General features: G+C 38.1%; 1 protein-coding gene across 3 annotated transcripts in view; it reads left to right on the top strand.

Annotated features, from left to right (window-relative positions):
• kcnh2b (potassium voltage-gated channel, subfamily H (eag-related), member 2b) overlaps window positions 1–18,416 on the top strand; it is a 135,069-nt gene that overhangs the window by 9,701 nt on the left and 106,952 nt on the right. For all 3 annotated transcript variants that reach the window (XM_089125532.1, XM_089125530.1, XM_039656276.2), the window contains exon 2: window positions 2,109–2,339. In XM_089125532.1, coding sequence (XP_088981658.1) covers window positions 2,109–2,339 — 231 coding nt within the window. The remainder of the gene's footprint in view (window positions 1–2,108; window positions 2,340–18,416) is intronic.

An 18,416-nucleotide genomic window follows, 5' to 3' on the forward strand; every position in this document is an offset into this window, starting at 1 on the left:
TCGAGGAACGTGTCGGAGCGCATCAATAATGCGCCGCTTTCTTACTAATTACCTAAAGGCCATCCCTGCAAGAGCAATACAGCTGTTTAAAGATTTCCCTTCATGAGAGACAGATATATACGTGTCACTTATGGTGCCATATGCTAACACATTCAAGTGTCAGTGTTTTTAAAGTGGCGCTGTTTTCAAATTACATTTGTTCCTCCACAATTCTTAGCAGTTCAACCCAAACTAGGGTTATTACATTTAAAGTCCCCCTTGTGTAAATGTGTGCATTGATAAGTGGACAGCATTGCGGAGTATTTCCTCCTTAAAACTGCAGTGAACCAAAGACAGTCTCAAAAACACACTTTGGTGTTTCTGACGTCACAAACCACCTTGTAACCAATCAGATCAACGTGTGATCGCCAACCAGTGGATCTCTGAGTGAGTGGAGGCAGGGCTCATTTGCATATTCATAGAACCGCGCATACTCAATGAGGCAAGGGTGTCGAGTTACATTCAAGATATTTTTTGCTTGTTGTTGTTGTTACTATTTTCTTGTGCATTAAAGATATTAGTGCATTTGAGAGGAAAAGTGCTTTGATTGGCATGAAAATAACACCACAATGCAAAAAATACTTAATTTTTGTCTTTATATATATTATTTATAATTAAGATGCACAAATTACCACAGTAAAAATATATACAATTAAAATAAATACATATTATAGATTTATTATATTTTTATATATTTATGTTTATATTATAAATATGTTTAATAATAAATATTATATTTATATTGGATATAAAATATTATACACAGATTACTGTATAATAAAGAATATATATATATATATATATATGAAGAGTTCAGATGCAAAAGCCTCTAAGTGCCATTTGAAATCTTCTTTAATGATGATTTTTATCAAGCTTGTATATTTGCGTTCAGTGATTTCACTTAAATGGCAATGATAATTACCTATTAATTGTTATTTAAGTGAAATTACTGAACTTAAATATACAAGTTTGATAAAAAATCATCATTAAAGAAGAAAATTTGGCATTTAGAGGCTTTTGCATCTGAACTCTTCATATATATATATTTTTGTACTGTAATTTGTGCATAATTTTTATGCAATTTTTTATAATTAAATAAATAATTACATTTTATCTTTTTAAATTTTTTCCTCTTTTTGGGGCAAGTTTCACCCTAGATTTGTTTTCCGTTCTCTTCCCCATCCTCAGTTTAACTCCATGGGTTTAATTTGATATTGCTGATTTCACTTTCTGGTGTGTTTGCAGTCGGTGTGTGTTTGCAGTCGGTGTGTGTTTGCAGTCGGTGTGTGTTTGCAGTCGGTGTGTGTTTGCTTCTCATGAGAGATGACAGGAGTCTCCGGGACATCACGAAGCTCTTCAAACTCTCGTGTGTGTGTGTGTGTGTGTGTGTGTGTGTGTTAGCTCATCTGTCAAACGCTGATTGCTGTGGCTCTTCAGCCCAGGGAGTCTCAGCTAGTGATATAAACGGTTGGCACAAGCTCCCGTGTGAAGGTCATCCCTGTGTGTCGTCACATGTACACACACACACACGTCTGTCCCAGTGATGGAGCGCCTATGCTAATGTGGATGTTTGAGGTTAGCAGAAGCTGTTTTGTAGTCTGTGACTCAGGCCGTGATGCTCTGCCATTGGAAATGTGCAACATTAGTCCACCTGATGGTCATTTTGAGCGTTTCCAGTGGGTCTTCTGTGATGTTTCTGCATTACTCTTGTTGATGTGTCACCAGGATGATGTTATGTAGATGGTTAACATAGATGAGGTTTTGTTGTGACTGAGTATCATCAGTGAAAACCACATACAAATCAGTAATGGCAGATGATGTGTCATTGTTTCACGCATTCACGCTCGCACACACACACTCGCACACACTCACAAACTAATGCATATATGTATTTTCTAGGTTGTGTACAGCTCTGATATCTGATATGCTGAAGTGTAGACTGTAATTGCTCAGAATAAACCTAAACCCGGCCCAGACTGCACACGTGATGCACCAATTAAAGCAGGTATAGCAAAGCAAACACTCCCTGCCCCATGATTCACAGCGTTTGTTTCCCGCCTCTCTCGCAGGTAGGAAGTTCATCATAGCGAATGCGCGCGTGGAGAACTGCGCCATCATCTTCTGCAACGATGGCTTCTGCCACATGTGCGGCTACACGCGGGCCGAGGTCATGCAGAAGCCCTGCACCTGCAGCTTCCTGTACGGCGCACACACACGCCGGCTGGCCATCGCACAGATGGCACAAGCGCTGCTCGGGTCCGAGGAGAGGAAGGTGGAGATCGCGCTCTATCGGAAAGACGGTAGGACAAACACACACACACACATAGATCCACAGCGCTGTGAGTGTTTCATTACGACGAGAATCTCCCCGGGTGTTTAGCAGCGAACGCTTTATTGCAGGCTGTTTAATGCAGAGCGTGGCCTTGAGGTGTTTGCGGTGTAGTTTTCATGCATCTTTTGGTTTAAACGCTTCTGGACCTGGAAACGGCTTCAGTGGGAATCTGTGGGGAAAAAATCATGTTCTGCTCACCAAGGCTGCGCTTATTTGATTAAAAAACAGATAAAATAATAAAATAACTGTTTTCAATGTGAATACACAGTAAAGTGTAATTTATTCCTGTGATTTCCAGCATCATTACTCCAGTCTTCAGTGTCACATGATCCTTCAGAAATCACTCTAATATGAGTTATGAGAACAGTTATGATTATTATCAGTGTTGAGAACTGTTGTTTACTGCTGTTTTGTTTCAGGATTCTTTGATGAATAGAAAGTTCAAAAGAACAGCATTTATCTGATATACAATATTTTGAAACATTATGGGCCCTATTTTAACCATCTGAAGCGCAAGTAACTTAGTGGGCAGGTCTTAGTGGGCAGGTCTTAGTGGGCAGGTCTTAGTGGGCGGGTCTTTGTGGGCGGGTCTTGGGCGCTGTTGCTATTTAACCGGCGGGATAAATGTCTCTTGCGCCCGACGCAAGTTTAAAAGGGGTTGGTCTGAAGTAGCTTCATTATTCATAGGTGTGGTTTGGGTGTTACGAGAAATAAACCAATCAGAGCGTCATCTCACGCACCCTTTAAGAGAAAGTGTGCATGTTTCATGGCGGATTGTTATTATAATGGCGGGAAAAGTTTCTTGAGCATCAGATCCTCATATTAGAGTGATTATGTGGGTGTGACTGACTCTGCTCTATCTTTGGCTTTACCAAATGACGTCTGACAGATCAGTGTAGCTCGAGAGAGAGAGAGAGAGAGAGAGAGAGAGAGAGAAGAACTGCTCCTGCAGGAGATGTTGTTTATGTGATGTCTGTATTGTTTTAGCAACTAATTTGCTGAAGGAATTATGCAAATGAGCTCCTGGTTAAAGTGGATTGTGGCTAGAGTTCAGGTTTGTGGAGTCGCACACAGTCTGGAGGCTCTTCTCGACAGCAGATGTTCGCGCTCAGCCTTCTGCACAGCATCACACTAGCAATCATAGTTTCCACTGTTTATGCGTTCGGCCGTGTGTTTGGTGTTCATCTCGTGGCCTCCTGACCTGCGCGGGTCTGAGACATTAGCATACCTCGCTGTGTAATGCAGTTTAGCGGTTACTGAAGAATCTAATGCAGCGGTTCTCAGGCGTTTGACTCAAACGACCCCTACTGTACAACAATATCTGAGTTTCCTTCTGTATCTTCTTTAATACGACAAAACAATAGTTTAAAGTATTGTTATACACACAGAATCTGGACTCAGGCCTTGATGACGACACACACTGATTCTCATGCATGACTGCGGCGGAGACTCGGAGACGGGGATCCCGATGTTCCCTCTTCCCGCTCATCTATCTGCTGTGCTCCGCGCTGGCATCGGCCTTCATGTTGATGGATCGCCCTTTCCTACTCTCGATAGCCCGTCGCTGATCTGACCGGCACTTAATCAATCACTCTGAGCTTTAAACTCCGCTCGGGTGCGTTACCCATGAAGACCAGAGAGAGCGAGTGGCGTGAGGGAGGCCGACGTGTGACAAAGGGCACAATAGTGTAGACTCCTGACTAGCTGTGCATTGACTGAATGAGCACTGTTCGTCCGACTGTTTCATACACAATTACCATTGTGTATGAAATGTGCTATAAATAAGCCTGCCATGCCTATGTGAACAGTAGAAGATGAAAAGTTGAATAAAGTCGTTATTTTATTTATTTTTTTGCACACAAAAAGTATCTTGTCGCTTGATAAACTTATGGTCAAGCCATTATGGTTAGTCGTTGTCGCACGCGCGCTAAACCTCCAAACCACACCCCCAAACCCTTCTTGTCAGTGATTGGCTGGAACACTGTTTGTTATCTTCCGTGGTCCAGGTTGGCCCAGTTTGTTTGTGGAGCCTGGGCTGTCTACAGAGGCCGCTTGTCTTCTCAGTGTGTCTCAGCGGATAGTGATGAAAAAACAAAAAACATGTGACATGGCTTAACTAAACACGCTGCTCTCCGTGTTGACGGCATTAGAGCCTGACATCTTCTGCTGTGACCCTTTGACCTTCATGACCTGAGGGGTCTGATTCCCCCCACAACAGTTAGAGTTTTTTTGAGATTGTTGTGAGCAAAAATCCTTGATTATGCGGCCCGTTTTCTTTAAAAAAAAAGAAAAAGGTCGCCCGTGACCTTTTGAACGTAATTACGTATTACGTGACGTTACAAACGCGCCTCACAGAATAGAGCAAGGCTAGCATTTGTCCTTAGAAAAGTTACATTTTTGAAATAAGCGATCGTTTCGCATGATAAGACCCTTATTCATCGTCTGGTGTCGTTTAAAGACATTTGAAGCTGCATCTGAAACTGTTATTAACTGTCTTTTGGACCTTGAACCGTTTGGTCCCCATTGAAGTCCATTATATGGAGAAAAATCCTGGAATGTTTTCATCTAAAAGCTTAATTTCTTTTCGACTGAGGAAAGAAAGACATGGACATCTTGATGACACGGGGGCGAGTAAATTATCAGCAAAAGTTTTTTCAAAAGTGAACTACTCCTTTAATGTAAAGAGTCATTTCTTCTGACTTCCTATGATAAGCAAGCATATGCATCACAGACAGTGCTGGAATCTTGTTTTATTTCAGACCTTAATAAACACATCAAACTTACAAAACATTGATGAGTCAAACACGTTCTGTAGCTTTATAAAGGGAATATGCTACAACTTCTGTAAAAAATAATAAATGAAATATAAAAAATAAGTGTGCTCCTGTTTTACAGCTTTTCGATGATGTTCACGTCGCATAATTACGTCACTTCATAACGTTCCCATGGTTACGTCACTTCTTAACGTTTACTTAACGAAGCAAACGCAACATTTCTCAACTTTCTGCTCAGATATATATGACTTTTTTTTTGGGCTGTCAAACGATTAATCGCGATTAATCGCATCCATAATAAATGCGGGTGCACTGTGTATAATAATTATAAAAATCATAAAAATCCTCTATACACACACAGACACACATCCTTGTTTATATTTAAGAAATATTTTCATGTATATAGATTTATATATAATTTATATTAGATATAAATATAAATATTTTATATATAAATAAAAAAAATTCTTATACATGCATGTGTGTGTATTTATATATACGTATATATATATACGTATGTATATAAATACACACACATGCATGTATAAGAATTTTTATTTATTTATATATAAAATATTTATGTATATAAATATATACTTATGTGTATATATATATATATATATATATACAACATAATTATACACAGTGCACCCACATATATTATGTTAACACAGACTTTTATTTTGGATGCGATTAATCGCGATTAATCGTTTGACAGTCCTACTTTTTCAGTCCTAGGATTATAAAATCATATAACACGGAAATCGGCAATTTATGCGGCGAAAGTGCGGCGTATTAAAAACATGCCCCTGCATAAACATGCGGACTGATTATGCACTGAATCATGCGATGGCATAATCCCGTTTTTCTGGAGGGACTTCTTTCTGAGAGCTCTTTGATTTCGTCTCGTGCTGTTGTTCATCTCCGCACCTGTCCTGCGTCTCCGTGAGGGATTCCTCCATGTTTACACGGACTCTTGGCAGGAATCTCCTCCGTTATGAGCCAAGCAATATTTGATTAGCAGACTCTCTCTGTGCATCACTCATTTTCATTTATTGTGGCATAATTTTAATTACTGATCATATCTGGCTGTCAACTTGTAACGAGAATTGACAGTTTAATAGAAGTTCCTGGTCTTATTGGGGTCGGGAATGATTCATTAGTGCATCAGGAAAATTTAATGAAATAATCTTTCAGCAAAATGCTTTTTTTATATTAAAAAAATATACTGATGTCACTTTGGCCACATAAACTACTAGTTAATCAGTATTCACAGGGAAATGTTTGGTTTGAAATTGTTAATTGTTATTCGGAAAAAAGAGCGTTTGCACAACAACAAAATATACTTACTTAATCGTCTTTTTTTGTTAACAAACTGTAACTTTTCAGGTCAGAAACCACTTTTTTATGTTTTGCTTGCTGAAGTCCAACATTACTGCAGGACTATCTCTAACTCGTATAACAAGAAGGCTTTAAAAACAATTGAAATATGTAAGTCTTTTAAACGTGATCTGCACCTTTTTTGTTCTACATTGTTTCCTTCCTTTTTTATATATTGTTCTCAATAATAATAAATAATGAGTATTTACATTTCTATTTAGGCATTATTTTAGCATTAATATTATTTATTTTGTACCTGGCAATTTTTTTTAGCTGCCATTACAGTCGAATCAATGTTGTTCAAGACCTCGACTTCCTCTATTTAATGGATTGCGTGTGGTCAGTTGTGGTGATTGCTCGTATTTGTCCGTCCGCATCACCGGCTGAGGAAGAGGTTTGTTCTCGGGCCGTTGAGAGTCTTAAAGGGCTGACAAAAGCTTTTTCTGTGCCACTATTGGAGAAACATGCCGCAGAAGTGCTGACATGTGGTCTGGAGTGTGTGCGCTCTGATAACAGGCGTGTACATCCATGGAAATGAGCCGTAGCCTCTCGCGGGGTTTCCTGACATTCACCGTTCCCAAAAAGAAAAGAAATCCACGGATTTGGCTTTCATGTCACGTTTCTTCTAAAAGTTTCGTTTTCTCTCGCATGTGTAAGGCGGTGTTGATGTGAACCAGAAGCACAGGTTGTACCTTCACACCAGTGATGCGTTGGTCTTTTTATTTATGGTTTATTTAAAGCTGCAGTGTGTGATGTTTAGCAGCATCTAGTGGTGAGGTTGCGAATCGCACCCAACAGAAGTTACGGTGGCCGACAGGAAGTGATGTCATCGTCTGAGACAGCAGCGTGAGGACTCTTTGCGAAGATAAATTAAGAAATTACGTTTACTTAATTATTCAGGAAAACGATGTTATTGTGGATATTATTGTCACTTGTTCATCATTGTGACTTTAGCAGCTTCTGATCATGAAGAACAACATAGTGACGAAACGCGTGTGTCCGCTCAGGGCCACCGTAGAAACATGTGGATGTTAGCGGACCCGCGGTGTGTGTAGAGAGAAACGCCTCAATCTAAGCTAATAAACACATAACGGTTCATTAGGAAAGGTCGTCATTTGGTGTATATATGGTGTACTGAACACACAGTTATGAATATGATATTGCATTTCTGTCAACGAATCCCTCTAAATATTACACACTGCACCTTTAAAATGTCTGTCTAGTCAGTTCTATCTATCTATCTATCTCTATCTATCTATCTATCTGTCTGTCATTCTATCTATCCATCCATCCATCGTTCTATCTATCCATCTATCGTTCTATCTATCCATCTATCGTTCTATCTATCGTTCTATCGTTCTATCTATCCATCTATCGTTCTATCTATCGTTCTATCTATCCATCTATCTATCGTTCTATCTATCGCTCTATCTATCTATCCATCCATCTATCATTCTATCTATCCTGCGTTCTATCTATCTATCTATCCATCTATCGTTCTATCTATCTATCGTTCTATCTATCCATCTATCTATCCATCTATCGTTCTATCTATCCATCTATCGTTCTATCTATCCATCTATCCATCTATCTATCCATCTATTGTTCTATCTATCCATCTATCTATCGTTCTATCTATCCATCTATCCATCTATCCATCTATCTATCGTTCTATCTATCCATCTATCCATCTATCTATCCATATATTGTTCTATCTATCCATCTATCTATCGTTCTATCTATCCATCTATCTATCCATCTATCTATCGTTCTATCTATCGCTCTATCTATCCATCCATCTATCATTCTATCTATCCATCTATCGTTCTATCTATCCATCTATCTATCTATCTATCTATCTATCTATCTATCTATCTATCTATCTATCTATCTATCTATCTATCTATCTATCTATCTATCTATCTATCTATCTATCTATCTATCTATCTATCTATCTATCTATCTATCTATCCATCTATCCATCTATCTATCCACCAGTTGTTCTGTCTGTAATCCTTGTTTTTGCTCAGCGAGTGTCACTTTTCTCTCTCTCTGCTTTAATGAATTAAACAGCCGTTTGTTGCTGTATGCAAATCTCCCTCCTGCAGCTCATTTGAATATGGAAATATCCTCGGAGAATCCCAGATCTGCGGTGAGGGTCACAGTGAGCGTTAGGTGTTCAGATATTCAGATCTCCTCACAGAAACACACCGACCGCGACCCACGAGCTCCCACAATCCCACCGACACGCTTCGTCTCCGCTCTCGCTCTCGGCTGCTGCAACGCAAATATAATGCAAATGTCTCAAATCTCAGTGTCTCTCTCAAATCTGTCCCGTTCTGGAAAACTTCTTCATCTCCAGTAGCCATATCAGTATTGAAGTGACATGTTAAATCAAGCCACCTTTATTTTTATAGCGTCAAACCAAACCTTATTCAGACTCCTTCAACTTTCCCACATCATCACAGTTTATTCGTTATAGTTTGGAAAATGACATGAGCAGAATTCAGTGGATATTTGACTGGTTTCATCCGTCCTTCTGTTGGAATTATGAATTATGTTGAATATCTGTCAGCTGTTAAATTGAACTACACAATTAGATAATAGCAGTTTAGCTCAAGCAATGCTTCATGTTGTTCAGTGTGTGTGTGAAAAGAGCATTAGCGATTACAGAAAACACACTTCAGCAGAACATCCTTTTTGGTCCCAAATTTTGCTCCTTTTAATGTTGATTCAATTCAGTTCAATAACTACGTGTTCATTACTTATGAATGAAGTTTGATTCAGCTTTACAGAAGACTGGGATTATTCAGCTCAATCCCATGGTGTCAGTGCAGTCATATCTATTATATTCATATTAAATGCCATATTAAACCACACATCGCCTTTAATGTGATGTTTAGGGGTGTGTAAATTAGATTAGAGCGGTCCATGGACGTGCCTAAACTTTGAGTCTTTACAGCTCAGTCTTTACCCGGAGGAGCTGTGAACTGTGTGTGTGTGTGTGCAAGTATTAGTTCTGCCCAATGTTTGACCTCCTATTATTAGACCCATTCTGTCAATGTCTTATTGATTGAAAAGCCTGTGGGAAAGTAAAGAGACACTGAATCCCTGCAGACAGTGTGACATGCAGAAATCCCATCTCCAAACACCCCATCCTGCGCGAACTGATGGCCAAATCTGAGGGCTTTTAAACACACACACACACACAGTTTGTGTTATATGTGATTTCTGTTGCATATAAAAGCATTAACCAACTGTGGCACATTATGTCTGTAGCTTTAATATTTGTTTATGGATACTCAGTCTGTAATACACACACACACACACACACACAGACGGCTCAGTTCTTCATGATCCAGCGATCTTCTACTTCAGTTGCCTAGAGACCCATCTACACCAAAAATTAAGATATTAGTCCATAACCGGAGAACAAATATGACAGATGCACCCAAGCGTGTTCATATCTTTCACACAAGTCAATTAAAATAAAACCACATTTATTTTTGTGCATTTTCCTTAATCCATAAGCAAATGCATTTTGTGTGTTCTGCTTCATCAGGGTTGAATTGCACTCGCAGATATAAGCCCAGAATGTGTAATGTTAAGACACACAGTGTAATGCAGCGACCCGAGCAGCTCAACCGCTTTCTTTTAGACCTGAACTCAGCAAATTACAGATCAATTCCTGAATTTCAATCATGGTAGCAAACATGATGCATTGCACTGAATGCAAGAAAGGCGAATTAAAATGGTCAAGCCACAGAATACGAGTGATGAGACTGATTTATGCGACTGTGGCTAATGCTAAAGCAGTGATATGTCTTTAAGACGAGCATTGATGCAAGAAACTGTATTCCTGTGGAAATGGCTCGTGTTTGTGTTGACGTAGACAGATGCACACATGCACACCGGGCCTGTTTGGTGTTTGCAGCGAGCCGGCTGGTCAGGTCCCCCGTGTCTCAGAGTTTACATGTTTGTCATTCCTGGTCGGCTGTATTTTTAGCTGCTGCGCTCACACACATTCACAGCTCCAGGTCAGCTGACACGCTCATTCCCGTCGCCCTTCACCGTGTTTTCCATGAGATCCCGATCGACCTACTAAAGCAATTCAGTAAGTAATTCAACTTTAAAAGCTGAAGCTAATATATTATATAGACTCAAAAATGCAAAGTGAGATATTTCAAGCCTTTATTTGTTAGAATTGTGAGATACAGAAATGTACGGAGGCGTATTGCGTTCACTTGAAGAAAAAAAATCTACTCTGTTTTTCTGAATTAACGAGTTAATTTTTCTTGAAAATTTTTTTTGCTGTGTTTTTCTGAATTAACGAGTTAATTTTTCATGAGAAAAAAAAATTTGCTCTGTTTTTCTGAATTAACGAGTTAATTTTTCTTGAGAAATTTTTTTTGCTGTGTTTTTCTGAATTAATGAGTTAATTTTTCGTGAGAAAAAAAGTTTTTGCTCTGTTTTTCTGAATTAACTCGTTAATTCAGAAAAACAGAGCAAAAAAAAATTCCAGGAAAAATTAACTCGTTAATTCAGAAAAACAGAGCAAAAAAAAAATTCCATGAAAAATTAACTCGTTAATTCAGAAAAACAGAGCAAAATATTTTTTTTCTCATGAAAAATTAACTCATTAATTCAGAAAAACAGAGCAAAATATTTTTTTTCTCATGAAAAATTAACTCATTAATTCAGAAAAACAGAGCAAAATCTTTTTTTTTCTCATGAAAAATTAACTGATTAATTCAGAAAAACACAGCAAAAAAAAATTCTATTAAAAATTAACTCGTTAATTCAGAAAAACAGAGCAAAAACTTTTTTTCTCATGAAAAATTAACTCATTAATTCAGAAAAACACAGCAAAAAAAATTTCCATTAAAAATTAACTCGTTAATTCAGAAAAACAGAGCAAAAACTTTTTTTCTCATGAAAAATTAACTCGTTAATTCAGAAAAACAGAGCAAAAACTTTTTTTCTCATGAAAAATTAACTCATTAATTCAGAAAAACAGAGTAGTTTTTTTTTCTTCAAGTGAATGCAATAACGCCTCCGTAGATATGAAAACCTTTCCACAATATTCTAATTTTGACTTTGGGGTTTTCATATCTGTAAACCATAATCATCACAATTATAACAAATAAACTCTTGAAATATCTCACTTTGCATGTAATGAGTCTATATAATATATTAGTTTCACGTTAAGTTGAATTACTGAACTTTTGCACGATATTCTCGTTTTTCGAGTTTCATCTGTATTGAACTCAAAGAGTTAGAGCGGCTCAGAGGCGATGGACATTTTTTTGCACACCAACATTACAAGTGTGCATCTTCAAGTGGAGCCAAAGAAAATGGCGAACGTGTAGGAAATGAAGACCTTTATTATACGGCGCGTGTGTAATCGACTGACTCCATTTGCACCCTAGCGAGGGTCTCGCGGCGCAGTCGCACAAACAGCCTGAAAGCAGCGCCTAATGGACTCTCACGACCCAATCACGGCAGAGGGAGTTTCTCTGCTAATGGTGCATTTAGAGAACTGACCAACAATGAGACAGACGGACCGGAGAAATGAAAGAGGCAGACGGAGAAAACGCATCAGTGACTGTCCCTCATTTTTCATGGTTATTCACAAACGTGTCCCTGTATTTTAATGGATGGCAAATTCACCAAAGTGATTTGATAAATACACACACATATGCATGTATATATTTTAAAAAAAGAGTGCTGGGCATGCGAGGATTATGAAATCATATTTTGCACGGAAATCAGCAATTTATGTGGCGAAAGTGTGATATATTTGAAAAAATGCCCCTGCATTAATACGTGGACTTTGGCTGTTTATGCACTGAATCATGTGATCGCATAGTCTGTTATAGGAAGCCGAATAATGAAGCTCTACAGTGATTATCACACACCTCATCGAACCGATGTTGACGCCTGTCCGTATCGTGATCAACACACGCCTGTGATGACCCTGATGACCTCACACAGGTTCTACATCGAAGAATCGCTCCAGTTGTGTGTGTTTTGGGTTTCCGCTTCTGTCTCACATGACCCGATGGATATCACCTCCGTGTGTGAGGATCCGCCAGGCCTCTGATCTCTTCACAGTTGTTGAGTCTCGTGAGTTACGAATTGGCGAGCCTGTCGAGTGCGTGCGTCTCTGTCCTCACACTGCAAAAAAAATATTTCTACTCAGTATTTTAGTCTCGTTTCCAGTCCAAATATCAAACAATTCTTAATTCATGATGCATTTACTAGATATTAAGATGTTTTCTGGGGTAAAAAATCAAAATAAAGTGAGTTTTTGCTTGAATCAAACTCAGCCAATGGGGGGAAAAAAAGAATTTGATTGATTTTTGGCTTACAGATTATGAAAACCCCAAATTCAAAATTAGAATATTGTGATATCTGTAAGCCATAATCATCCCGATTATAACAAATAAAGGCTTGAAATATCTCACTTTGCATGTAATGAGTCTATATAATATATTAGTTTCAGCTTTTAAGTTGAATTATTGCAATAAATGAACTTTCATTTTTCGAGTTTCGCCTGTATGTCTTGTTGTCTGGGGTGTCTTAGTTCAAATGGAAACCAAATTCTTTTTCTTCCCTTTGGCAGATCATTTTATTTGTTTTAAGCAAAAACTCACTTCATTGAGATATTTTTTCCCTCAGAAAACAAGACATAATATCTTAATAACATTTCACTAATACTAATATTATTTTTACTATTATTTAGAAACTTTCCCTTTCCTGTGAGCAAGGTTCACTCTGTAGTAAGTCTAATTTGCATTAAAACAGAGACGTGTTTAGACTGAAAACTGCAACCGTGAGTCCTTGACACTTCTAAAGCGATGCACACTGCGTTACAAATATCTATTTATTGATAAAACAACAATGAAATACTGCATCTACAAATGCATGACTAGAAAATTAGCTTAGAGTGTGTTTTTTTAAAGTGTGCGTTTCCATAACACAAGTAGAATATTAATGTCAAAGCAGGATTTAAAGTGTGTCTGGTGCGGACACTGAACTTTCCTCAGGATCTCAGTCTTCCTGGAGGCGGATGTTTGGCTGAACTTTAGTTTTCTGTTGGCGTTCCTCCACTGACAGCCTCCATTAACGGCACCGTTTCCGTGTAATTAACATGAGCCTCGTTTCCCCTGCAGTCTACAGCGAGGAAATAGTGCATTGCCAGCACCGAGCGAGAGAACGCGCGTCATGGACATGGAGGGAGACACGTCGACGTCACTTTGTGCGATTTTTGAGACACAAGTGTTCATTAAATCGATTGTAAAAATTCTAAAGACGTTTCCATTTTCAACACCAAATACAGGCAAATCCACGGACAGGCGTTAGCACGAGCGTAAAGAGGCGCTTGAGACGCACAAGTCAGCAATATTCCTGATGATTTATTGGCGAGAAGTTTCGTCACGATGAAAGCCACATTCAGGGATTGAGATTAACACTCTCGACTCGCCAAATGCGCGTTCAAATGAACGTTGGCGGGAAACGCTGTCCAATCACGAGCCAATCTGGCGTTTGTGTTAGCAAAGTCTGTGCGGATTTAGCGCAAATACACAACTTGTGATCCTCATGATATATTAAATACAGCGTATTGCAGAATCTGCTCATTTCTGATCCGACATGTTTTGATCTGTCCTACTGTCCCCTTTAGACGTTGAATAAAACTAGATTTATACATTTAGATTTAGACATCACACACCCCGCCTCCTCTAACTCACTCGCCTCATTCGCTCCGGTTGAATAGTGCTAGTTTTGCACATAATTATGAATCATTCCCGCAGGTTTCACGCTCACCTCAAACGCACGTAAACACTGATCCATAGTTTCGGTTTTCAATCTGTTTAAGTGTTTACATGTTCCCTCGATCAGATTACAAAAGGAATAAACCGCCCCTTTCAATCCCATCAAATTTCCCATCGGATCGAGCTCAATCAGATCGATTAAGGCGTTTGCATGAAGGTTTTTTTTAGTCAATCAATATACGGGTCCATGTAAACGCAGAGACTGATCTATCAAAACGGCTCGCGAGAACTCAATCGATTTCTTTTTCACGGCTTATTGCACTTAATAATCAAATACACACAAAATAATGTCAAAATGTCCAATTCAAATAAATACAGTCAGTTTTGGAACTGAAAAGTCGAGAACGCACGGCGTGTAACAGTGTATTGGATCAGTGCATACGCTCTTAAAGTGACAGTAGCCTAATAATAATAATAATTATAATAGTTATTGCAGATTATATAAAAATTGCAGTTTCATTTTAATCAAAGAACGAGAGAAAATCATTATCACATGACTGAATAACTTTTGTGTAACAGAGTTATATATAAAGTGTGTGTGTCTCCTCTTGCTATTAATGATCTGTTAAATAATCACACTGAGAGATGATTGGATCTTTCACTGGTTTTACTGGTTCTCGGTGTTGTGCGCCCTATAACGCAATTATCAGTTCACGTGTGTAAGGCCATGAAATGTGTGATATATCATGAGCAACAGCAAATATATTCAAAACCAGGGAAAGTGTTTTATATTGCTGAAGAGTGTGAAAAACTATAGCGTTTTCTATGTGAATATACAGTGTAATGTATAGCATCATTACTCCAGTCTTCAGAGTCACATGATCCTCCAGAAATCACTCTAATATGAGGATCTGATGCTCAGGAACGTGTGTGTTGTGTGTTTGCGAGTGGTTTGGGCCTGGCTGAAGGTGCAGGTGAAGATTGTAGAGGTTTGTTCAAACCCGCTTCTCAATGAAGATGAAGAGCCGGAGAGGACTAGTGGACTGAACTGGAAAGCAATTGGAGGAAATTGAAGAAGTAATAGAAAAAGAGAAAGCGTTACGGGCTTTAAGGGCATGTAGTGTAGCACAAATGAAAGTGCTGCCTGATGGTATTAGTGTAAAGATCAGCGCTCCTTTGTGTTCCTTCCCAATCCGCCCATTCCCAAGCAGGTCACGCATTGTGTGGCACCATGAGAACCGGTCCGGCACGCCCCCAATCCTCCGACTGCGACTCTGAGGTGTGTGTCCGTGTTCAAATGCTGGCCTGCGTGTCTTAGTTTAGCTTCGCTCCTTTATTGTCCGCTTGTGGAAATGTGTCTTTGGCTTCACTATACACAAGGACACCAACACAATAGTTAAACGAGAACATTCCCAACATTTCAAATTCGAAGGTCACAACACAACACAACATATCATAACCTAACAACTTAACTTAATACAACACAACATAACATGTGCACACTCCTAATTGTTATTTTTATAAGAGTTTCATTCAAAGCTGCTGTAAAATGCTGATAAAGCAACCTAAAATAGCCCATAGTTAAACTAATTTAAGTGTTATTTGGTGCAATAATTGTTTTCCACAATTATTATTATTATTATATACATCAACATAAATTGAATTATTGCATTATCATGCATTAATCTGAGACGAAACTGTCCCTTCATCGATGCACTTGACAAAACTCTAGGAGCTGTTTTTAAATTAGAGAAAAAGTCTGAACAACCCTGTCATCTTTCACTCTCCCTCGTGTTATTACAAACCTCTTACACTTCTTATGACTTTCTTATGTGGAGTGCAAAAGCAAATGTGTATCAAAATGCTCATTGCTTATTTTCAGAAAGCTCATTTCCCAAGTAATGAAAGCATACTGTATAACCAGCGTCTGCCACAAAAGTGCTTATTCCACTAAAGCTTTTAATCTGTGTCCATTTTCATAATGCATCTTGCGTTTCTGTTCACGTATAATGAAAGCACTTCAGTCTGTGTTTACCTTCGAAACCTCAAAGCAGATTTTGGGCTTTTAGGAAATGCGACTGAATTATTTGTGTTGAATTATGGATGTGTGTGACCCCACAGTCATGCGTGGACCCCCGAGACCACAGAGACCCGCTGATCAAACAGGTGACGAGCGGGCATCCACCGACACTCGTCAATTATTCACCCGGCCTTTCACTTCTCTAGTGTACGCTGCTCATTACAATGCGCTGAATGTTTCATCGTAGCGGCTCGGCCTCCGCTGGTCGTTCTAGGGTTTCACCGCTCATCACGAGGCAGGACTCACTCGATAGCACGCTAATCCCCGGTGACATGCGCTTGTTCTCCATCAATACAAGATGTAAAACCTTAACCAACTCATCGGCTGCTTTCATCAAGAACTATCCAATTCCACACAGGAAAAGTCAAAGTCCAGAGAAGTCCATTCATGTTTTATATTTCAAGGCCATTGGGTCAGTAAGACTTGATCTAGCTGATACCATAATCAGTTTAAAGTAAAGTATGTCATTTAAACACTGCTACCGGACTGATTGGCGTTAGTTAGAGGCGGGGCTATATATTTGCCTGACCAATCACAGAGAGGGGAGTCTTTGAAAACAGACATTATTTTTAAGGATTCACCAATATCATTTTTTGCCGATATCAACTCTTTATACTTGAAAGCTGATAACCGATATATCAGCCAATAAATATAAATCAAGAATTTTATATAACTGTTGAGAGCTTGATTACAAAAACAAAAGTCTCACTATTAAAAGCACACAATTATGATGTTCTGATTTATATTTTTATGTAGCCGATTTGACAGACTTGCACTTCACTATATTTTCCTTTTTTTAAAGTGTTTCCAATCATATTTCAAGCAATTCAAAACCATCATGTTGAACATCTGAAGTGTCTCAGCTGAAGGAAATAACATATGATTTATCAGCCTAATTTTCTTATCCAGGCCGATACCGATAACATTATAAATAAACATATATCGGCCGATACCGATAACATCTTAAATGAACATATATCAGCCGATACCGATAACATTATAAATGAAGATTTATCGGCCGATACCGATAATATTATAAACGAACGTATATCATTCGATAACATTATAAATGAACATATATCGGCTGATACCGATAACATAAATGAACATATATCGGCTAATACCGATAACATTATAAATGAACATATATCGGCTGATACCGATAACATTATAAATAAACATATATCGGCTAATACCGATAACATTATAAATGAACATATATCTGCCGATACCGATAACATTATAAATGAAGATTTATCTGCCGATACCGATAACATTATAAATGAACATATATCGGCTGATACCGATAACATTATAAATGAACATATATCAGCCGATACCGATAACATTATAAATGAAGATTTATCTGCCGATACCGATAACATTATAAATGAACATATATCTGCCGATACCGATAACATTATAAATGAACATATATCGGCTGATACCGATAACATAAATGAACATATATCGGCTAATACCGATAACATTATAAATGAACATATATCGGCTGATACCGATAACATTATAAATAAACATATATCGGCTAATACCGATAACATTATAAATGAACATATATCTGCCGATAACATTATAAATGAACATATATCGGCTGATACCGATAACATTATAAATGAACATATATCGGCTGATACCGATAACATTATAAATGAACATATATCGGCTGATACCGATAACATTATAAATGAACATATATCGGCTGATACCGATAACATTATAAATGAACATATATCGGCCGATACCGATATGTTGCCTGATATATCATGCATCACTAATAATTTTTGCTATCCACTATTTTTTTTTTGCTATCTTTATTCATGTGAATCAAATGAAATATGAATTGATCAACTGACTTGTAATCCACAATTTAATAGATGTCTAAACCAAATCCAAGAATATACTAGTCATCATTTAGAAAAATAAACAAATTAATGAAATGAGTGAAGAAATGAAACCTTGTAATCACTGTTTTCTTTGCTTACATGTTGGGATGGGAATATCATATTCATATCAAT

Source organism: Pimephales promelas, chromosome 22 (assembly GCF_988280905.1).
Source record: "Pimephales promelas chromosome 22, fPimPro1.hap1.1, whole genome shotgun sequence".
In the NCBI taxonomy this organism is placed as follows: Eukaryota; Metazoa; Chordata; class Actinopteri; order Cypriniformes; family Leuciscidae; genus Pimephales; species Pimephales promelas.